Source organism: Trematomus bernacchii, unplaced genomic scaffold, assembly GCF_902827165.1.
Source record: "Trematomus bernacchii unplaced genomic scaffold, fTreBer1.1, whole genome shotgun sequence".
NCBI classification, from domain to species: Eukaryota; Metazoa; Chordata; class Actinopteri; order Perciformes; family Nototheniidae; genus Trematomus; species Trematomus bernacchii.
In genome coordinates, this window is record NW_022987564.1 from 7,872,798 (window position 1) to 7,897,705 (window position 24,908).

Here is a 24,908-nt window from a genome sequence, read left to right on the forward strand (position 1 = left end):
GTGTAGGCAATGTTCTCTTTTGTCCTAAAAGGCTTTTTGGGGAGCCCTGCTCGCCCAACCTACACTGCCTCACAGTTATTGATTCAGCCTCTAGCTTATTGATCAACCCAACGGGGGGTCTAAGGCACAGCTGTGTCTTTACGGACCACCATGCCAGTCTCCTAATGACCGGTTAAGCACTCATTTGCAGAAAAAGACCAAAACAAGTCATACACAATTAAAGCAATAATGGTGCACATTGCTGTTTGTTTATAATGTCTTTAATTTGGCATCAGATATAAGAGCTGCATTCTTTCAGCAGACTGGATTTCTAAATTCATGAATGCTAAATAAATAAAAAAGCCTTGAAGTTCACTGACTTAATGTGATAAATACATTTCACAAAAAAGAAAAAAAAAAAACTCCCTAATGATTTGTGGTTGGAAAGTAGTAAATGTTACGAAATAGAGGTTGGTGATGTAAACAGATTCAAGACACATGGATCAGGCAGAAAGAAAACATCCGCAACATTTCGTACTTTCAGAGGACCTCTGAAAGGTGTTTTAGGACCGTTCAGAGGTCCTAAAACACCTGCCAAAACCTCACCTCCTGAGGCTGGTTTGTACGTTCCTAGAAGCTGGGAGGCCTTTCCAGAGCCTATCCCATAATTTCTTGGCAGCCTTAGGTGAAAATATGCAACCCGTGACCACTAGATGGGGAACAGGAGGTCAGCAGTGCCCACGCTGAGTCTACCACAGAGGGACTACTTGTAGATTTGACCCTGCTGGATAAAGCCACTGATAGTGAAGGGGGAACCGCTGCTGTTGGTGAAAGTGACAGTGGAAAGAAAACGGAAGAAGAGTGGAGAAAGATGAGTGTGAACCTTTTTACTAGACTAGAGGTTCCAGTGTGACGAGAGAGAGAGAGAGAGAGAGAGAGAGAAGAGAGAGAGAGAGAGAGAGAGAGAGGAGAGAGAGAGAGAGAGAGAGAGAGAGAGAAAGAGAGAGAGAGATGAGAGAAAAGAGAGACAGAGAGAAGAGACACGCTTTGAGGAGGAGGCACTGAAGCAGGGGACAAGGCCTGAGGTGGGGGGAAGGGGGGTGTCGGGGGGGAGTGGTTAGCCTCTATTACTGCCTGTATATAGAGAAGACAGGGGTCTGACGGAGCAGATCCAAGAGAGGTGAGAAACGGGCACAAGAGAGACTGACTTTTTACCTCTCTTCCAGTGGATGACTTCCTGAGCAACACTTTTTTATTTTATCGGATTACAAAACCAGGATTTCTCCCTCCACTAAAGGTAACAACACTTATCTTTCTTCCCATTCCACAGACTTCAGACAGGTGCAGGCTCAGTGCTTAGTTTATGCTGATCTCATGCTACTTTAAATAGCTTTTGATTTATGGAAACTTAAGCTCTTTTGATTTACATTTTTCTGAGATTAGAGCTAATCCCTGCCTGCTTTATTTAAAGAAAGGCACACAATTTAAGTAAGTCTTTATTGTGGCGACATGTTTACCTTCTGGGTGTATGATGTAGGACACAATATTGAAGTTATTAATAGGTTTAGAATATGAGCGGGAGACTTGCAAGGTATTTTTTCTTCCCATGAGGTTATTGAGTCCACTGTGTGTGGCGGATCCTGTTGTGTAATTCACAATCAAACTGATAACACAGATTGCAGTTATCCTCACACTCACCTGTTGTGGTGCCGGCTTCTTTAGACACCTGCACGCTGTTATAAATGCTCTCTGTTCTCCTTGACCTGGTGGCTGTTTTAAAAATAGAGCTGCAAAGATAATGGTCAAGGACTGTGTGACACTGGAGCTGAAAGGGCTTTTTATGCAGATATCCTAAAACAAAAAGCATGACTTATCTGTTGGGTGGTGCACTTTGTGTAGTATCAAAGTTCAGCTGTGTGAAGGAAAGTGAAACAGTGGGGTCATCATGAGATACAAAGTTACAAAGTGTAAGCAGGGATCATTAAAGGTTTACTTCTCACTGACCTCTCACAGCCATACAGGTTTTTAGTTGTTCATGATTTAAATGTGTCTCCTAATATTTCTGCCTCCACCCCAAATAAATGGGGAGGTGGACACATTTTGAATTGAGCTCACAGCATTGAAAAGTACATTCAAATTATTCAAACTTGTTAAAAGCTGTCATAAAGACAATTCCCCCCCCCCAACACATTTTCAAAGGTTAGTTCTTATATTATTTTTAGCAATTAGGCATATTCAAGACCTACCTGGACACTGGGAAGAGATGCTGTAGAAGATTGAACACAACCCTGTCAGCTTCTTTGAATTTGATAAGAAACGGGGGAAATAAAAACATTGCAAGATACCACAAGAGGTGAGGGAGATAATTTTTTCGGGGAAATGTTGGGTTAACTGATCCTTTTTAATTAATGTATCTGAAAATTATCATAGTTTCCGCTCAGTGTTTCTCAAGTTACTGTGAGGTTTAGGTTGTGAACATGGTCCTGAGGCTGAGACTGTGACAGGGCAGTTCTAATTTTACTGTGTAGTGTGTGTGTGTCTGTACATTAGGCATGTACAGTATGTCTGTGTGTGTATGTGTGTGTGTGTGTGTGTGTGTCACCCTTGTTGAGGGTTCATCTGTCCCGTGGCTGCAGTGTGGCATCAGTAGCTCGGCTACAGCTGTCTGCAGCACTGATGGACCATATGGCAGGTTCTGTAGGTTTCATTAGACTGAAAGGAGCTGAGATTATCAACTCAACTCAAATGTGTCTTCAGCTGAGAACTGTACAATTATATTTGCTTATAAATGAATTAAGGCACATTTTAGTTGCTCTACATTAAGAACTAGGTTGCTCTCTTATTGGAAGTTATTGATTAAGGTATTGTTAGCAGCCATCATTAGGAGCACTTGTGTTTGACAGTTTGACCTAAAGGCCTCAGCAGCAGCTCGTTCAGCAGACTGGTGGGTGTTTTATTGCACTGCTGCTCAGAGTCCGCCACAACAAAACACTTGTGTAAAGGAGGGGACCTGCCCATCCCATGCTGCCATATGCCCATTTGTGAGTGTGTGAGTGAGGTGTCTGTGTGTGTGACTAAAGGCCCAGTCATGCAGAAAACAGGACAGCAAATATATTTTCCAGAGCTCTGCTTTATGTGGAGAGTGTCCATTGTGCTGTGAGATCTGATTGGGTAATTAATGATGCTATTTATGTAAGCAGCGGGCCAACCCCTCGCCTTTGTCCTGCACCTCACCGACTCACACGCTCAGTAACCTGAGACCAATACACACACACATCCACACAAACAATCATACACATGGATGATTGTTTGACCTTTGTCTGGCCTGAGAGTGAGAGTTGTGGATTACTCGTGTACACACACGTACACACACGTACACACACACCCGGTCATTGAAGGTGTTGCACGTATGTGTACCAATACTTGAAAATAAATAGTGTGGCAGTTAAATTCAGTGGAATACCTGTATTACAGACACGGTGGCCAAAGGGAAATGTACCTATTTGCATCAAAGTAAAATCAAAAATCACGATCAGGTGACACAAATAGTGAAAGCACTTTTCATTTCTTAAATCACTCAATGTTTAGATTGTCTGAGTCACCAGCTAGGGCACAAGTGTGAGTCTATTAGCTTTTGTGACTTAATAAACAGACATGTACTGTATGTTTATAGTTTCCCTCTGCCTGCCTTGTTGCTGTGCCAGCATGACATTTGGATACATTTTATTATCCTTCATGTCCATTAAAACGTGTGGGCTGTTTCTGTTCACTCAGACAATTTCCTTGAGTGTGACGGATTAGCTTTGACAACAGGACATTACTTTATTTCCGGTACTAAGATAGCATGCTAATATCATACAGCAACAACCCCCTCCCTAATTGTAACTGCACTGACAAGTCCCTCTTAGATAAAGTACAAATAATAATAATTACAGGATTATAGTGCAGCTGGATTAACATGTAACAATGCTGCACTTGTGAAGTACTGACAGTTCAAGTAGGACTTTATCCCAGCACTAGGAGAGGAAATAAAGAAAATGAGGGAACCACATGAAGATCTGACAGTCCAAGAAGGTTGCTAAAGAACCTTTCACCTGCAGACCTGAAGTAATCCTATTGTATATCATTCAATGAGTTTAAATACCTCATCACATGCCTGTTTTCATATTTAGCTGCTGTTTGTCTTGGAAGCTTGAAGGGAACATGAGTATAAATAAGCAGATGATCTCCTGGAATCATGTGGGTTTGCTGCCAGCTTTGTTTAAATGTATCTTCTGTGTGTGTGTTTGTGTTCAAACCGAGTGCATGTGCATCAGTGTGTATGTGAATTACGCAGCGGGAGGTTGACAGTGTGTTGGCAGCAGTCATACTCCAATTATGCTGCTCACAGTGTGAACTCTCCACCTCTCTTCCTGTGGATTGTGAAGCATTTGGAGTGTCTCTTGTTAGGAAAAGCGGGCCAACGTTCACGCACATTTTTCTTTTATAGTATTACCTTTACCAAAACATCTTTATATCCTATTTCCTGTCTGCTCTTTCTCCCAGATTCATCATGAAGCTCTTCCTGTTGTCGGTGGCGGCGCTGCTCCTGGTGGTGGCAGAGAGCTCTGCAGAAAGAATCCTGTCCAGAAGAACCAAGAGGGATCTGGCCAACCCGCTGCATGTTGGGGGCATCAGGGACCCTCATGGCTCCTACTGCGAGAGGAGGGGGGGCTGCTGCCCCGGCAGAGACGACATCTGCACCGTTCCCTACCTGGACACCATCTGCTACTGCGACCTGTTCTGCAACCGCACCATCTCCGACTGCTGCCCCGACTTCTGGGGACATTGTCTGGGCATTCAGCCGCCTTTCATAGGTGAGTAAGGGTGCACAAGCCAGTGTGTAAATGTTTGTATCAGTGAGTTTGCAGATGTGTGTGGGCCTGTCGTAGATAGTTAGGTTCACAGAGAGCAACACAGAAACCCACTGACAGACTCAGCAGCATGAAACCTAAAAATGAAATACAATTACATACCTGCTTTTTTCAAATCACAAGAAAGAAACATGGTTCAAGTAATAATTTCGATTTAAGTAAAAGTCTGTTAAGTCATTATCTTTTAACAAATAGGTTACACAATGGTGATTGAGCCTATGACCCGCTGATGAAAGCTTTTGTATTTGCAGTTTTACAGACGGTTTGTCTCTGGGCGACACTGTATCGATTATAAACTTCAATAACTGCTTATCACCATTTGTTCGATTGTAACTTTAAATTAAGAAATGTACAAACATGATTGGACAGGCCATATTTGTTAGGCCTGTATAACTTGTTTTTTCAAATAAATACATATTAGAACTTGATGCTGAAATAAAATGTAAGTAAACAGATACATTCCTAAAAAAACATTTCCCTGCTCTCAAAAAAAAAAGTAAGATTATCGTCCTTTCAGCAAAGATTAAAATAACAATCCCCTCTCCCCTTCCTGCTCCTCTGTCCTCTTCTGGTCTTATTTTTTAACAGTCCCTTAGTAGAAAGGTTAAGATTTTAGCTAATTTAGTATTCTCTTTTCTTACTACTGTTGGATTCCCTACATAGTTTTACTAGCCTCCTCTTAGTGCAGAGGTGTAAAATGTGCTAGCGACAGCAGAGGTCTACCTGAGAACAGAGCAGGGAACAGTGGGCTTCTTATTAAGCCAGACAGAGGGGGGGTGGATGGAGGGATGAATGGAGGTCAGGAGAAAGAATGTGGGCTATGTGGCGGGAAGGAGGGACAGCGAGCGGGCGCAGGTATGTGTTCCCCGGACGACAAAGTAGCGGGATCATGATCTGGGACACAAAAATGAATGCATGTTTAAGACACACACACACACACACACACACACACACACACACACACACACACACACACACACACACACACACACACACACACACACACACACACACACACACACACACACACACACACACACACACACACACACACACACACACACACACACACACACTTCAAAAGGAAGGGGGTGATAGATTCTATTTTAAAGTGTGTCTCTCTTTTTTATCACAAGTTGATGTAATCCATGACTCAACATTCAACGCTATATTTAGCTCGATTTTTCTCATATTGTTGTAAAAGTTAGTGTCTAAGTATAATATTTGCTTACAGAAAAAAACGTCTCCATCACATCATAAAAAAAGAGTCACGCTAACTTATTACATGAAACCACATACTTTCAGTCCAACAGAATCCCCCTGATATAAAATCCTTCAATGCCAATGAGTAACTTGTCACACCGCTCTGCAGTAACTCAGTGCTGAGACAGCTGTGAGGGGGAAGATGGGTAACAGAGGGCCTCACTCATAAATCACACAATCAGCTCTGGGCCTCACACAAGAGGAAAGGAAACCTGCGCACATTGTAAATCTTCAGCCAGCTCATGCCTTAAATTCCACATAAAACTCACACTGACAGCATCTTCCACTGCTTTAGGAAAAACCTCCCTGTGAATCTGTCAACAAGTCAATATAGTTTTCACAACTTATAAGTAAGCAGGGTTTAAGTGTAATGGGTCAAAATAAATCAAAAGCACTGCTTATATTGTGTCATTGCAGAATTATAGCTGACAAATGTACAAATGTGTTGGTGTTTAATTATTGATGTACTAGACACTGGAGGTGGTGAGGTGGAGAATAATCAGTTTAAAGCGTGACGAGGGCCCAGGAAGCCTGGGAAGGCAGCAGAAAAGCTAACGCCACATTCCTACACTGGATTACTGGAGCTCAGAGCTGCTTAGTCTGCAAATATTCTGTATGTACACTCACATAGGAACACACACAGGGAGTTATGATAACACTTTTTATTGTGCTTGCAAGTGAAGGCATCATATTGTATTATATTAGGTGTGCCTGTACCTCTGTCTCCCAGTTGTGTATTATCATAAATATTAAACTGTGACTCTTTGTCTCCTCTCAGGCACCTGCGAAAGAAATGGAAACACATTCTTTTCAGGGCAAACATACAGAGAGAACTGCAATTTATGGTATGTAAACTCCTTTTTTCTCACTCTTTTAACCTATTAAATGCCCCATTTCGTAGCTTGGAAACTTCCTCTATGTTCACTTCATCTATATTCTCTGCACTACTTGTCACAAGACTTCATATCAACCACTAAATGAAAGATATATTCAAGCCCAATATGCCATGTTTTTATGGATGTGCTATAACAACAAAATGTAGATCTCTTGGGCATCACATTTCTCCACATTTCATACTGACGTTGAGTACTTGATATTCCTAAAACCTCTGGGATCTGGGGTAAAAAGTTGGGTGGGTTTACAAAATATGTTTGCACGCAGCATGTGTTTCTAATAATAAAGCCACTGGTGGGCGTAACATTCAGCTTTTCTATCTATATTTTTAGTGGAAGTCTTATGACAGGATCTTCATATCACACACACGTTGTCCCTTTCTACCTCCGTTTCCTCTACTGTCCCTCCTTGTTTATAACGGGATCATTCTTTATAAGTTGTTTTGACAGCAGGAAAAAGCACAGGTGTAAATTATACATTACTGATGGGTGGTTTACATTAACCGTAGCTGGTGCTAGTATTGTGCGCTCTACTCTGGCAGACTGTCACTGGAACGGACACTTGACAAGGACATAGCCATCATTTTTGTTATTTGTTACACCAGCTAGTGCTTTTCCTGCCTTGACAAGTTACAATGACTGTTTTGATATGGCCTAGTGCAGTATGAGAGTTATGAGATAGACAATAAAGAAATTCACACTTAAAGTTAAGGAAACAAGTGACTTTAGGTAGGTTTTAGATGCTACCAAGAACAATATGTATTACATCAGTTGAGTAGGTTCTATTTCCGGTTTGCTTTGTTTGTTGGTTTAGTTGTTAGTTTGTTTATTTTCATCAGCCAAGAAAAGCCGATGCAAATATGAATGTGGATACACAAATTATTTTTCACTTAAGTTGACATTGCAAACATAGGGTATGGCCTTGGGGGAGGAGTTAGTCTTGTTTTCAAATGTACTAGATTATTTATTAAAGGGCTAATGCTGATAAACCCTATTTGTTATTATTTATCCTAAAGCATTCACTGTTATGATCTTAAAAAAATGAAAAACAGCTCAGCAGTCTGTGTCTGTAACAGTATGTATAACTGAGAATACATAATAAAAAACAGGAAACTGGAAAATAAAGATACAAATGTGTTCCCTATGCTGGAAAATAAAACAAAGCCCGTGTATTCTTGTTTTCTTTCTTTGTTTAGATCTCCTTGACAAGGTTGCATATTGTTTCCAGTTCAGCTTTTAATGTTATGACCCTCAAATGATAAGAGTTTCTAAAAACAGTAGTTGAGATTAGCTCTCAGTGACGGCAAAGTGTCTTTTTTATCTCCTTGGCCTTCTGCACGCTGAGGGCAACATGAGTCTGTTGTCATTTTTCTGCGAGATATCGGCGGCAGTCAAGGAGAGGGAAAGCAGATCTTGAGAGAGGAAGGAGACAGATGAGGTCAAGTTAGTGAAGACAGGAGGAAGGGAAGTTAAATTCCTCACCTGTCCTCCACTGTGGTTTCTCACGGCTGTGTTATTTGATGTTCCTCAGAAACCCTGTGTACGTGCGTGAGCATGTACACAAATGTTGACCATTTGTACATCCTTATTATATTTATCCTAACGCAACAAGAACACGCTGTGGCTGTGTGTCACGACAAGTCTTACCCAAACTAGGCTGACCTCGCTGATCTGCACATCCTCTGCTTAAAACCTCGCAGCTGTTCGACTTCAGAAGCTGCGCTGCATCAATCTAAAAGGCCTGAAATATAACTTTTATCATGGCAGCTCAATTAGGTTCGACCTGAAGGGTCTGATGGTTGCGTAGATATGTGAAAAAGGCAGTTAATTGATGAATGGTGTGACAAGCTTTTCTTCTTGAGGAAAGACTTGGGGAGGTTGGTCTAAAAATAACCTCCAGTGTCCCAGTTGACTGGAAAAAAGCGTTTATGTGCTAACTCCCCCTTTCACCGTTAACAAAAGAGTCTTACACAAACGCTCTCACATGTGTTTGTAAAGGCAACACACATTGATGCTTGAAAAATTGCACCACCGCTTTGGTGCAGAGGGACACACACACTCCCTTTTCCTGCTCCCACTCTCTCCATTTATTAATTTCCCAAATGTGCGTCCTCCCGGCTCGGTCAGGGCTGCGGGGTGGAGGACAGACAGGGCTTCCTCTCTGAGTCAAAAGGCCGCTCTCCCTCTTTCCCTTCCAACGTCTCTCATTAGAAGAGGTCAAACTCTCACATGTTGTTATCTAACCTCCTACATGTCTTGACAAACCACTGGCTTAAGCAAACTAGAAAGCCACATATCAAAGATATAGTCCATACAAATCTGCTCTTTGACAATCAGTAGCACAATATGTTATAACTTTTAGTTTCAAATACTTCCTTGGCAGATTCAGTGCAAGACAGCACAGAGAGACAAGCTGACTGAGCATGAAGTATTAAAGCAATGAAGATGCACTGTGATGCATGGCACTGTGTTAATGGGATCCCAAGCTGAGACTTTTTCTTCCATGAGCCGTTGGCATCCTGAAGACTCTTTATCTGTCCCAAGTGATCTGAAACGCGGCGCTTCCTGCTCACACACAACCCAGGACGAGCAACTATCTCCTGATTTGGCAGCAGCTCTACGGTCTGAGTGCACTTTGGTTTGGACAACTGCCAATGCCAGCTTGTTTTGAAGTGGTTGCATAGTTCCTCAGATGAGGTAGACGCATCATATCTAAATGTACACAAACATGGCTCTGATTCCCCTGATCTGACAGGATTTGGCGAGGCAATGTACCGATTCAGGAAACCTTATTGTCTATGAAATATTGTTTAAAAAAGTGTCTTGGATGCTCACAAACATCATCATAAAATATACACACATGAAATGACTTAGACATAGAAATGTATTAAAACACAACATCATTTATTAAATAAATAAGAGTAGGTGTGTAAAACTGCTTTATAAGTAATACCATTATATTTGGCCTCGTTTAAAATGGATATTGCAGTTGGAACTTAAGAGTTTTGGTTAGTCCTCAGAGGTGGTCTTGGGCTGTTCCCCGATGGGAGTAGCTGGAGGACTGTGTAAAGCAGGGGTGTCAAACTCAAGGCCCGGGAGCCAAATCCGGCCCGCAACTTCATGTAATGTGGCCCGCAAGAGCATGCAAAGAATATAATACGTTTATTATACGGTTACATGCCACTTTACAGAGGCACGTTGCCCATAAACTACATGTCCCACAATGCATCTTGTTTTGTGACATGCGCACTGAAGAGACTTGCAATTATTTGCCCTAGACTTCTGCTTTCAGACGTAGTTAATTATGAAGTTATTACCCTATCCGATAATAATCCAATGCACAGGAAATTATGTATTATAATACATTATTATATATTATATATTTATATAGTCTTAAAGTCACAACCGGCCCTTTAAGTGCAACCATAATGCTGATGTGGCCCGGGATGAAATTGAGTTTGACACCCCTGGTGTAAAGGGTGTGTGAAGGGTCCTGAATGGAGTAGTTTGCCTTTATTTTAACTGCAGGACTGTAAATGTAAGTGATGCCGGAGTTGGTTGCGTTCTTGATACGTTTATTCTTTCGTTTCTGAGCCTCAAACAAACAAAAACAAACTCCAATCTGTGTACATGCATGATCTCAAGGGTGATTGGTGGTCTCTTTCTCTAAAAGACAGAGAATGTGAAAAATGGCCTCCCACTGTCCTCCGAGACATCATATTTCTTTTCTCAGGCACAGTCTGTCCCCCTGTCTCCATGAGTCTGTCATTACGCCTGTCCCAGTGTGTGCATCCTGTGCTATTACTGTGTGAATTTATTGTTGTATTTTACACACTGGCGCTGAGCTGCATGTACAGTGTGTATTCCTGATGAAGGGAGGGAGAGGTTAAATGTCACTGTCTCTCTCCTCTAATCAAAGCTATCAAAAGTGCCCGCTCTAAACTGTGTAAAAGTGTGTGTGTGAGTGATGAAAATGGTTTTGTTGATCAGATCTCAGAGACCCAGCAGGGAGGAGTCCAGTTTGAGAGGTGATACACACCGTGTGCGTGTGCGTGTGCGTGTGTGTGTGTGTGTGTGTGTGTGTGTGTGTGTGTGTGTGTGTGTGTGTGTGTGTGTGTGTGTGTGTGTGTGTGTGTGTCCTCCCGGGCAGGTTCCCCTCTCTGTAAACATGCTGTCTAATGTACAGTAGACTGTATGGTTGGAAGTCTATACAGGCCTGTGTGGGAAACATCCCTCATTCTTTCTCTCTCGCTAGCGAACTCATTTATTATGATATCCCCCGAACGCCGGCTGACCTTGCAGCTGTTATTTATGGTGACTTAGAAACTTTATTTAAGCAGGTACAGCGAGGGCCCTGAGAACGAAAATATTTACAGTCAGACTACCAAAAAAACATCTTTAAAATCTGCAAAAGGGGGTTAACCAATCTGTGGGATTAATTTAAATGAAACATAATACATGGATCTAGTCCCGACATTTAATAACGTTTCTATACATTAAAAGACCAACGTTGAGATACAGAGAGTAGAAATACTGATAAAGGGCGTTGTGATAGATTCATTTTATAATAATCGGACATTTTGGGAAGCATGCTTATTTGCTTCCTTGCTCAGAGTCAGATGAGAAGATTGATACCGCAGTGCTCTCAAATGAATATGTATAGGCAGCCATCAGCCAGTTAGCTTAGCATCAAGACTTAAACTAAATCCTGATTATTAAACACACAAGTTATGGTTACTTATAGCTAACAAAGAGATTAACTTATTTGTTATCTTTGAAGGTGCTTTCCTTTCCTTTCCAGTTTGTATAATAAGATAAGCTAACTAGCTGTTGGTGGTTTTCATATTTGCTGTACAGGCAGAAAGTTGTCACACTACTCTTGTAAAAAAGAAAGGAACATCATTACAGAAGGTCTCCAGATGTAGTTTATGACAAAGTAACATACTTTGGAGGAGAATGTAAAGTTTTAAAAGGACAGGACAGTTTTATTGTTTTGATTTAGTAAAGGATGAAATATACAGGATGAATGTCCTGTCAGAATGGAAAATCCATGATTACGGTTTTAAACAATGAATCAGACTGTTTAAATGGTTTAGCAAGAGCCAATCATTAACTTTGAAGTATGAGCGGAAGGTGAACTGAAGGCATCGTGACTCATCTGTGGCAGTAAGGCAAGCCGTATGTCTGGATCATTTTTGTCAAGCACAATTTTGAACTACATGTACTTAACTGAAGTGTTTCCATTTATGCTCCTCTGCATTTGAGAGAGAAATGTCAAACTGTTTACTACGCTTCAATTATTTCACCTGTTCATATTTTTGTTTGAAACATACAAGCTTATGATGCATTGTTATAGATGTATTACTATATCCCAATTATGTGTCCTTCTGAAAGGGTCAAACAGGACTTTCACTTTTAGAAGTCCGTAAATGGGTTTTTGTATTTGGTACTTTGACTTAAAGTGAAGGATTTTGATACTTTCCCAAAGCACACACACACACTTAAACACATACACAGTCCTCAAAAAGTACATAGTGCAAGTTATTTTTGAGCATCCCTAAAGAAAACATCCTCGTCATCATTAATATCCTGTTCCCTTATCCCTCCTGTCATCTTCTTCCTGGCTCCTTCTGTCCTTTCTTTGGATTTTGTGTCCCGCGGCCTTAAAAGGCTGAATGTTTCCTTTGACCTCTCCCTCTGTTTTCTCACTCCCTCATTCCTTCTATTTCCATTTAATGTGACTGACGTCCTTTTCATAATAATTGTCTTATTTAGGAATTCCTCTGAGCCCCTGCATATTTGTGTATGTCCCAGAAAGTCTTTCTATTTTAGCTGTGACTTCACTGGATTTAGCATAAATAAATAAATACAACTATTATAATGCAATTACAGTGGCTAATGCCTTTTAATGGACTCATGTCTTTGCCCTTCTGTCTCTCCTCTGTAGTACATGTGGGACCACGGGACGCTGGGAGTGTGACCAGAACGCCTGTCTGATGGACCAGGACATCATCTATTCTGTTAACAGAGGGAACTATGGGTAAATAAAACAAACACAGCCTCACATAAACACACACATACTCATATTAGGGTGGGTGTTCTAACCCTAACCTTATTATGTTTATTACAAACACATCCTCATTATTTGTTGTGCTTTCAGCTGGAAGGCAGGTAACTACAGTCAGCTCTACGGCATGACTCTGGACGAGGGTATCCGGTTCCGCCTGGGCACGCAGAGACCCTCCAGGACTATTATGAACATGAACGAAATCCAGGTACAGGACAGTCTTCTTCCTTGATACAAAGAAAATAAATACAGAAATAGAAACATGTGGGTGGTCAACTTCGTGAAGGCACAGGAATACAATTAAGTTTTGATATGCATATTCTCTGCTCAAGTGCCCTTCAGCAAGTCATGGAAACCTTTCCATCGTCAGTGTTTTGGAGATGACTTTTGACCTCTGACCTGGTGGCATGAGTGACTTTCCACGGAAGATGATCAAGTTACTTGTTGCTACTGGGTGTAACCTCTGTAACAGGGGGTTCCCCTTTAAATTCCTCTTATAAAATACCTGCAACTACATCACATATGTGTTGTTGCATATTTTCAGTGTTGGTCAAAAGGAGGAGAGCAGGAAGTTGTTGCGACATGTGAGAATGCAGAGAATTAGGGAATTGTTACAGTTTTTCCACTTATCACTTCTTCAAAAGCACCTGCATACTTCCTGTTGGTGATATGATGATATTATGATTTTGTGGTATGCACTTTTACAACACTTTACAACAAGGGGCCACTGATCAAAACGTTTCTCGCCTAATTACGGTGGTTTGTTGGTAAGTGATGGCGTCTCTGGCTGGAACCTCAGGCCTCTCTATTCCTCTCAGTCTTTGTTTACATTTCAGCCAGACAGATTACATAAGACGGAACCAAAACATCACACAGAGAAGAAGACGGGGGAGATGGTGGCTGCCTTGAGAATAAAGCCAATCTTCTCTTTAGTCTACACCTCCATCCACCCCCTTCATCCATCCATCCTCACTCCCCCCCCGTCTAGTTCTCCCAACATTCCCTGACACTTCCACCCTAAAAACACCCCCCCCCCCCCCCCTCCTTCCGCCATCAGCGTGTCCCTACCTGTGCAAGGAACCAGATCAGAGCCCATTCATAAATCTCTGTCGCTGTCTCCTCTCATGTCTGTCTGTAGGCTCAGGTGTAACGAATAGTGAATTCATTAAGACATAGTTTTGCAGTCTTTTCCTCTCTTTCATCATGCCTTTCGGTCAGGTGTCTGTTATTTTGGACTTTAACCTTCCACAACTACAAATCTCCGACCAGAAGCACATTCCTTAGTTATGTATCAGGTGCCCATTTGTGCTTTGAATACCTCCCTAGTAATCAGAGGAATGCTGCGCAGCCAGACAGAGAGAAGGCGGGACAGTTATACAGTAGTGTGTGTGTCTGTTATCACACATAACTCTGAGATTAAGAGAGGATCCAACCACGAGTGGAGACTAATAGATCGAGTATGTTTGGCATCTGGGATGCACCTTCGAGTAAATATGCGTTATCAGGAAAATACTTGCACTCCATCACTGACTTATCATCCTAATTAGGAGTTATCTCACAGTGGTATTGGTATTTTAAGATAGATGCCAAGAGTTCAGCTGGTACAAATGACTCATTGGATGAAACTATGCGGCCTCATGGTTTCATGGGGAGGACGGGGATCAGAGGTTCCTGTTTCATCTACAGCGTCAGAGATTGACACTGGGCCAAATGGTCCTAATCGCTTGTGAATAAATCCCTTCTACTGGAGGGTTGATTAGCAGGTTTACGTAATCTGCCTGTAATCTAAACTTGTTATACAAAGAGTCCACAAGTATTTCAATTGCAGTTGTTTTATTGTGGGCAAATAATAGCAACACAGTCCCACTGCTGCTGCTCTGATCTGAGTTTTAAACTGCTGTTTCTTGTATTTTACTCTAAATCCTGTTTTACATAATAGGCTGAATAATGGTTTACTCTAAATAGTAATGTTTCCTCAATCAATCAGTTCTGTGAGAGTGCAACCGTAATTAAGCTTTATTTACTTGACTCTGTTTTTCTTCCTGTCAGATGAACATGGATCCTCAGGCCGAGCGTCTTCCAAGCTACTTCAACTCAACAGAGAAGTGGCCCGGAAAGATTCACGAACCGCTGGACCAGGGCAACTGTGCTGCATCCTGGGCTTTCTCCACTGCAGGTAGAATAGATTACATGAAGGAAAAATGCAATGTTTATAAGATACAGGAAAGACAAAAAAAAAGAAGAAAAAGGGGACATAGGTTAAAAAAGAATTCCCCCAAATACTAAGGTCTTGTTCCAAACACTGTCATTTTACATACCATAAACATACTTACAGGACGATACAACCATTATTCTTACAATCATCCGTTTCAGTTTTTAAATAGTTTGTCAGTTTTTTGCATGACATGTTTTAATATTGTCCATCCTCTTCACTAGCTGTGGCATCAGACAGAATCTCTATCCAGTCCATGGGTCACATGACTCCTCAACTGTCACCACAAAATCTCATTTCCTGTGACACGCGCAACCAGGGAGGCTGTGCGGGGGGGCGCATCGACGGAGCCTGGTGGTACCTCCGGCGTAGAGGGTAAAGGTTTTATATAAATAGGAAACAAAAAAGGAAAGCAACATACAATCTGTTGGGTGATATCTGATGAAATAGTTGGCTCAATCTTTCCATCCCTCCTCTTCTCTCTCAGAGTGGTGACTGAGGACTGTTATCCATACCAATCCCCACTGGAAGCCCCCGCGGAGGTGGGCCGCTGCATGATGCAGAGTCGCTCAGTGGGCCGGGGGAAGAGGCAGGCCACCCAGCGCTGCCCCAACACACACAACTACCACAACAACATCTACCAGTCCACACCGCCCTACAGGCTCTCATCCAATGTAAGCAGTGCACAAACACTAAACAGTACATATGTGATGCATACAGTCACACTGACTCCCCTCACACGCTCATGTTAAACCTCCAGAGAAACACAACATGTTTTGAATCTCCAGTGAACATGCAGCTGTACATTTTTGGGATGTCCTCTTGCTACACTGGGCTGTTTCACAAGTGTTTATTACTGTATGTGTTTCTGCACATTTTCTCATGCATTCCTGAGTGCGTTGAGAATGAACATGGGAATGAACATGATCAAATGCTCAACAGCACTCTTCACTGAATCAGTGAAGGGCAAGGAGTTTCATTTTTATGAAATATAATACAACATTTATTCAATTCTAAATGTAGTTACATCAGCTTAAATTATACTGGATTTACTGGCCGGTGAGTGGATAAAAACAATTTACAGAATGCACTTTAGATATCCTTATTAATAATCATTATCTGTATTGCTGGAATTAGATTTCTGTGTTAACCTTCTTATATCAGGTTACTTGGTTCTTTCTGCAGACCAGAGGGCATATTGAGGTCGAAGAAGCAAAACAGAAACGGAGAAACAAAAGTGCTGCATATACATTTAAATGATATCTCCTAAAGCTTGAGACTTAAATACCTACATAACTATGAGCTCTAAATTGTTAATGTTGAAGGAAAAGTGTACAAAGTGTTTTGATCATGGGATCATACCTTTTCAGTTTGAGACCCCAAAAGACAACATTTGGTATCTCCACAGGACCTACACTTACACAAAGAAAGCATGAATACAAACAGCCCAGCACACATTATCTTAGATGAACAGACAAGTGTAATGAGGAAGAAAGCGATTCTTTAGGAAAATGAATCACAAAATCACATTTGAAAGCACTGTCATGCATTATACTCTGCCGATTAGTAACCCAATAAAAACGGGTCACGACCCATCTTGGGATCGCGACCCTCACTTCAGGAAAGACTGTTCTAAATCAGATCTTCTAGTAGTCCGCTTCATGGAGAAAGCACCTCTGCCCTCCTCCTTTAGCACAAAGTATCATGTGACACCCTCTAAACTGTTTCCAGAAGCCGTCTCTGCATGCAGCTTCGTGCATCTTGTTTGAAATTCAAAGTTGACCACTGAGCTGCAGCCGACCTGTGGTTTTATCGGCCAGCATCCATCTCCGCTAAATGGCGGCTAATGCCTCTCAAAACCTTAAGTGCCTGTTGTTTTTGTCTCACGATGGCCTGTGAAGTCAATAAGCCGGGCATTAAGGCCTGGGGCCCTGCTGGACTCAATCTTGTTATCTGACTTTTAACATCCAGGGGGTTTGTTTTCCTCCTCTCCATTTCACTGACATGTAATGATCTCTCTCTCTCTCTCTCTCTCCCTCTCTCTCTCTCTCTCTCTCTCTCTCTCTCTCTCTCTCTCTCTCTCTCTCTCTCTCTCTCTCTCTCTCTCTCTCTCTGCCTACAACATTTTCTTCTATCGTCTCTCTTAGGAAAAGGAGATCATGAAGGAGATTATGGATAATGGCCCCGTGCAAGGTAAGGCACACTTGAAACCAATATTTTAGCGTGAACATTTGCTGTGTGTTACATTTTAAAGTTAAAAACAACACAACACTCTCAAGAGACTCACAAATAAAAACACGTGCACCATGAAGCCTCGTGTTCGGTATCTGACTTGGGTGACGTCAGGGTTGACCTTGTCATCCTGATGGTTTTGTCCCAGGTTTCCACTTTGACCCCCAGTCACCTGGTCACAGATGATAGGCCTTCATGTCAGTGTGGTTAAAATTACCTTCATTTACTAGCCCGCCTCAATGTCTGGGGCCTCTGTGTGTGTGTGTGTGTGTGTGTGTGTGTGTGTGTGTGTGTGTGTGTGTGTGTGTGTGTGTGTGTGTGTGTGTGTGTGTGTGTGTGTGTGTGTGTGTGTGTGTGTGTGTGTGTGTGTGTGTGTGTGTGTGTGTGTGGGTGTGTGTGTGTGTGTGTGTGTGTGGGTGGGTGGGTGTGTGTGTGTGTGTGTGTGGAGGTCTACACACTGTTTTCAGACAGAGAACACTGGATTTGGGGCAGGTAACCCTCGATAAAGGGAATTTTTTTAGCATCCCGAGAATATTTTTCCAGTGAGCTGGAATAAGAAAAAATTACTCACGACTTCAAACACACACACACACACACACACACACACACACACACACACACACACACACACACACACACACACACATATTCAGGGGTGAAATTGGAATTTGTTTGTTTAAATTACATCATTACTTTTAGATTATGTGTTGTTTGAATAATATATATACACAATATTATGTGTGTGCTTGTGTGTGTTATATCCTTCTGTTAATTCACCATGCTTGTTTGTTCTTGCAGCTATTATGGAGGTCCACGAGGATTTCTTTGTCTATAAGAGTGGGATCTACAAACACACTGACGTCAGCTTCACCAAACCTCCACAATACCGCAAACACGGCACACACTCGATCAGAATCACCGGGTAAGTTGCCAGCATACAGTAGCAGTTCAAACAGTTTTAAGTGTTGTTGCCACTGTTCTGTGAACCAACAGTCTATTAGTCATGGCATAACTGTAAGTGGACATTTGCTCCGTGCACAAACACGATAAGACTCAATATAAACTTCTTTGAGGTTGTGCTTGTATTTTGTGCCTTTTGATGATAAAAGGTTTTGTTCAGTGGGAGTTATTGAAAGGAAAACCATGTACAATGTTCCACAAGTAGTGAATGGGGTCCGGACAAAAACATCAGCTTTCCTTCCTCTCGATCCAAGTCTGCTGGTTTCCTTGTTGCTACATGCTCCACAGATGCTGTTTCAGCAGAAAAAGTGTTTATTAAGGATGAATCGGGTTTTAATCTACGCAAATCTAATCTTCACCTGCACGTGTTGCACACTGCCGAGAATTTACGTGACAATAAGCTTCCCTCCCCGTCTGTTGCTCTTGGAGACACACCTTGGCTCCACTCCTCTGTCTGGCCCAGACGAGCGCCTCCTCCTCCCCCCTTTCTCCTCTATCTAGAAACTACGGCAACCACAAATATGCAGACGGGCAGACGGCTGACACACCTGGATTACCTGCCCCCACCCATCCGCCTCTTGTTATTCCCCCTCGCTTTCCTGCCCCGTCTCTTTGGTGTCTCCCTCATCACTCCTCAGCTGGCCATCACACTCACTCTTCCTCCTCCTTCTCTCCTCTCCTCGCCCAAGCCAAAACACTCTTATTATCATGTATCTGCACACGGACAGGTAGTGGTTTGCTGCTGTTTTGGTGTGTTGTTCGGAGGGCAGTGGGAGGTGTTTGACCTGTAAAAAGTCAGACACATCGTTCAAACATGTTAAATATTTGACAGGGCTTTTCTCTGCGCGTCCAGCAGGTGTTAAAGTGTGTCTGTCATCATGACAATGATAGGTTGCCGCTCACTATTCTCACTTTCCAAATTAGGAAAATTAGCATTTACCTCGTAATGGTTGTCTAACGGCTGCGGAGGAATGTATTGAATGTTTGGAAGCATTTGACTTTACTGTAGAACCTCAGCATCTGAGCTTTTTCATCAACATCATTTTCTCCAGGAATGACTTCACAGCGCTATGATAAAAGCAGTCTCTCTACTCTTATCTGATTGGCCTTTGGTGAAGACCCGTTTACAAGCAGCTTGTGATGTCCCTTTTGATGTGCGTGTATATTTGATCACATTTCCTTTCATGCTGCATATGGCCTGTATAGGCATGTGTATGATAAAACCCTCAGCCTCCAACCTGTACTTAACTTGTTTTTAAGTGTCTTCTTGAAAGCTATAGATGCACATGTATGTAAGACTTCGCTCTGTGGACAGTAATTACATCTATCAGCCTGTTTGTCATAAACTCTGGAGGTATGCAGGGTGTTAGATGATGCTGAAAATGACTCCTGCTCTTTGGTCCTTTGGTCCTCACCACTGACTGGGCGACTGGATGTGGATGTACCCGCGACATGGGTTTAGGGACGGATGGAGCGAAACGAAGAGTGAGGGGTCATGGTGGTTTGGGCTCCAACCTGCCAGCCACAGGCATCAGTGTGTTTACATAGGCCAAATCCCATAGCGATGCGTTCTTTTAAGCCCAGGGCCTGGGAAAGTTTGTGGAAAAAGCATTGAGGTCCACTGTGGTGGAAAGGGCATTGTCTGGGCCGCTGATCCTGACTGCAGCGGACAGAGAGCGGGGGATCAATCCTCGGAGAAGGGGTCAGGGGTGGGCCGAGGGGCGTTGGGGAAGGGCGGGGCATGTGGGCACAGCGGTATGCCCATCATTGTCCCGGAGTTAGCAAGTGAGCCGATTGGAGGCCAGATAAGAGATCAGCAGTGGTCCGACTCTGTCTGCCTCTGTCCATGCCAACAAATATGCAGCAAGGCAGGCATGCATGTGGGATCACACACACATATACAGGTGTGAATGCTCCCTTTCTCACACACACCGATCCCATCCTTTCTCCCGTCGGTTTTCTGATTGTATTGGGCATCTGTTGTTTACCCAGCTGTCTTTTAATGTGTCTGCTCCTGCTCTGTGTGACGTCTGACATGGGCTAATAAAGATGGTCGCTGATAGAGGGTTGGCACTATCTGCCAGTGTTGTGATGGGGGGCTTCTGAGTTTGGCAGAGTCTGATCAGAGCCACTCTTATTTCCCAGCATTCCTCTCCCTTCTAAAAAATAACAAGCGATTGGGCACTGGCAGTCTCTTGGGAAACAAAAGGCCTGGAGTGCAAAAACAGGATGGGAATTGGCTTTGAGAGACTGTTTTGATCATGACGAGCAGAAGCGGCGGGCGTCTAAAGGTTGGCAGTGGCAAGGCTAAGACCAAAGTGCAGGGCGTGATGGGAATGTATGGGCATTGGTCAAGGTGCCTGAGAACAAAGCTGCTGGAGAGGATGGAGGCAACTAGGCGGTGTCCAGATATAAATACTCTGTTTTCAGGATGTTGTTAACAAGATGAAAGAGTTTTTCCCCCACTTGAACACTACCTATGTCTTTTCCTGCCTTTCTTTATCAATAATGCCAAGCCTGTTCTAGGGAGACACATTCCTTTGAAGTGTTTACTTTGACAAGTTTTCCATAATTCAAAAATAGCTTCCCAACTCTGATACCGCTGTTTTGACATGTTCTGATATTTTGTTTTCCTGTTGTTTGACTCCAATGCATGTTGAGTAACGTTCTTCTCTGCTTCCTGAACCAGGTGGGGAGAGGAGAGAAACTATGATGAGTCATCAAAAAAATACTGGGTAAGTAATTTCAGTGTGTAAAACAAACCGAAAACCCTTTGCTCAAACATTGTGCTTTTTCTAATGAATAAAAAAATACATTTAATGAAGGTGTTGTCTTTTCTGCTTTTTGCCTTATGTTCATGATTATAACCAGATACTGTACATGCATTCTCAAATCAAAATCTGCATCATCTGTACTAAGTTTCATATAATTTCCTCTTCAGATTGCTGCCAACTCCTGGGGAAAGAACTGGGGAGAGAACGGCTTCTTCCGTATCGCCCGTGGGGACAATGAGTGTGAGATTGAAACGTTTGTGATCGGTGTGTGGGGAAGGATCACGATGGAAGACATGCACAAACATCATCACCAACATCGTCGCCGACACATTTAGAGACACAGCAGATGCTAAAACCCCACAGAGAACTTTGTTTTGAATCCAACATATAGATGTGTTTTACCCCAGACGAGAACCAGACTAAAAGTCTCAGAACTTCAGCACATCCCGTACCTGTCACAATGGCTGGGACAGACACAAAATTAACCCCAGAGCCCCTGAAACCCTCTCTTTTTATACCTTACATCACTCTGGGGGTCAATACACCCCCTTGTCTCCTCCATATTTACCCTATAAAGAGACTACCCCTCCCCTCTCCCTGTAACTCAAGGTTTTTGGCACAAAAAGTAACAAAGATAAACTCAACTAAGCTCTTAAAAATAGCCTTACAACCTCAGGTACCAATGATCCAAAGACCACACTTCCCAGAATCCTTAGTGTAACATCAAACCATGCTTATGTCAAAGTTTGGCGATGACAGGAGAAGAAGCTCAATCTTATTCTTCTTTGTCCTTCTTTGTCAACATAACCCTTTAGTCTTTTCTTAATCTAGGATCTAGTCAGACTCAATTTCAGAAGGACGGTTTGGAAAAGAAGAAATCTGAGAGCCAGATTATCAGACTTCAGAGAGACACACCCAGCAAAGTGTGTAACATGATAATGTCATATAAGGTCATATATGACCTTACTGACATTAACCTGTCAGCTATACAGACGCTCCACGTTCTCACACATTCCAGTGAAAACGTAAAATCTAAAACTGAAAACAGAAGATTTGATGTGGAGTATACTATTACAAAAACTCTGATTTTGTATTTTCTGAAGATACAGAGCCACAGACTATTACCTGCCATCAACATGAGTCCCAACACCACCAGTGAATCAGGCTTAATCGTCACCCTTCTTCTACATGTTTATACAGTGTTCATGCACAAAGTAAAATGTGTATAATTTTGCTGCAGGTGAAATAAATATTTTGTAGATAAAAGAGTCACAATTAACAATCAAATGTAAAAAGAAAAAAAAGCCATGCTGCCATTCTTGACTCCCAAATCTCATTAAAAAGATGAAATTGATGCGTAAAGAGGGTAGAAAGATTTTATTGCCTTAAAAACAGAGTTGTTTTGACCACTGCAAAGAAAGAAAGTTTGTGTATAGTAGTCTTAAATTGCTCCATTCTGTGTACACTGTTACAATTTGAGCAAACAAGTTATTTTTTTGTAGCTGTTATATTGTGAAGTTTTATTTTACTACGTGTTTTTCCGATGTACTGTATGTAGTAACTTTCATAGAACACACTCATCACTCACTCTGTTGCTTTTCTGCTACTGCATAATGAGGAGGAGGATGGGGGGGGGGGATACTGCTGCTGCTGAGGGCCACTCTGCTAAAAGTCGCTGCAGAATCTGTAGTTTTAAATGTAATAAAACCCCTTTTTAATAAGGGCAGAAACACCTTAAGACATTACGTTTGCAAATGAGCTGTTTGGCTTAATGTCATCCTTTTTATTAAGAAAGCATAACATGTTCAAACGTATCAGATGTGTGCCTCAGCCCTTTATGGTCTTTTTCAGATGTTCAGATCTTTTTGGAGCAAAGCCTCGCTTGGGAAAAATAAATCATGGTGTATTATTACCCATTACCTTAGATAACATCCCGGTGCACTTCAGCTGTAACTTCAAAAGCCTTTTTCATTTCTATATCATCTTGTGATCTTAAAGGTCCCTTTATCTCTCTCCTTCAGGCGTGATGAGCAGATAGGCATAAAAGCAAAGAGAAATGTCTGGATGGACAGGCAATGTGCAATGTGGTGGAGAGATAAGCAGCTTAGGCAAGTTTCTCATGCAGCGTCCTGGATCTTTGTTTTCATTCGTAAGTAAGTGAAGACACGGGAAGATGGCAAGCAGCCTATTAACACGCAATAAACCACAGATTTATAATAAATGACAACAAGGATGTATTCGAATCCGAGACATGATTTTGTCAGTGTCCATTTATTTAGCTTATAGTATGTTAGATTAACGGCCTTTACGGTTCATGTTACCTTGGAACGCTATATATGACACTTGATTATGTAGAAGAGGGGTTAAAAGAAAACAACCTCTGATATATAAGTATACTCTCAAGTAAATGTTCATGAACAATACGTGCCACATTCATTTAGATTATTTGTATTTCAGATGGGACCAATACTTTATCTTTATTACAAAAGGTGATCTGCAAAACCCAAATATATATTCCATAGCGACTTAACTAACATTCAGCAGCCGTTTTCCCCAACATCACAACCTCTCCTCCAAAACAAACAAACCGGGAGCTGCAGCAGACATCCACTCAGAAGTTGTGTATTTTATATAAAATGAACCACTCCATATTCAGTGATGTGTAGACTTTATTTATGACCAGATGTGTAAATTATATACTTTTATTCCTCGTTTGCCTGTGCAATGTTTTATTATCTTCCTGTCTCTTGTATTGTGTGCACTAAATGCAATACCACATTAGTGTTCACCTGTGCGGCACAATAAAGTCTTTCCCAAACGTAGTCTCATGGTGTCACGCCTATTGTCTCATATTTAAACAGGGGGATATGATCGGGGGGGAAACGCAGTATAAAGCTCACATGTATGTAGGTTAAATGGTTAAGAAGGAGTGATTTTTAGGAACATTAGGGATCAGGGAGTCACAATGGGAGGGACTGGGTGTGGGGGGGTCGGGGGAAAGCTCCATGGGACGAGGCCGGGTGGGATGAGGACAGTTTTTATAAGATCCTGCTGTGTCAGCATACTCTTCCGTCACTGAGGGCAATTACTCTGACCGTCAGTCAGTGGGAGACCAGGCCAAAGAGTTAGCATAATCCTTCATAAATATTACAGATAAAACAATTTTTTTAAATGTGGGGAATATATGCTTTGAATCATGTCATATTTTACCAACTAGAAGCCAAAGATCTAGAATCATAGAGAGCCTTCATGTTCACATATTCATGTGTAATGGTGAGATTTGGGGAAAGTGGAAAGAGTCCCTTTTTCTTTTATACAAACTTTCAAGATTTAAAAAGTATCATGTTTTCAATGAAATTACGTGGCAGGACCAAAAAGAAAACAGAAAGATAAATAAAATAATAGATATCAAGATAAACTTTTTTGTTTGTTTTTCCTCAGTATTTTCTAGCAAAAAGAAACAATTGTCAGTGATTTATGATCTTAGAAAATGGATATTGATTGTGAAAGTTGGTTTTAGACTCATTAACTTTTTATTCTGTGGATTGTAAATGTGTACACCAATCTAGATATGGCTTCCATTCATTTATGTTGTCAGCTTTGCTTGGTGTGAAT

At 41.9% G+C, this 24,908-nt stretch overlaps 1 protein-coding gene across 1 annotated transcript; it reads left to right on the forward strand.

The window, feature by feature from the left end:
* Positions 1–1,130: 1,130 nt before the first annotated feature.
* tinagl1 (tubulointerstitial nephritis antigen-like 1) lies at positions 1,131–24,115 on the forward strand. Its single transcript, XM_034124888.1, has 12 exons — positions 1,131–1,276; positions 4,525–4,835; positions 6,934–7,000; positions 12,996–13,088; positions 13,209–13,323; positions 15,165–15,291; positions 15,552–15,702; positions 15,815–16,001; positions 17,475–17,520; positions 18,358–18,481; positions 21,209–21,254; positions 21,461–24,115. The coding sequence occupies exons 2-12, from the start codon at positions 4,532–4,534 to the stop codon at positions 21,626–21,628; spliced, it is 1,428 nt and encodes a 475-aa protein (XP_033980779.1). The 5' UTR covers positions 1,131–1,276; positions 4,525–4,531; the 3' UTR covers positions 21,629–24,115.
* The last annotated feature ends 793 nt before the right edge of the window (positions 24,116–24,908 follow it).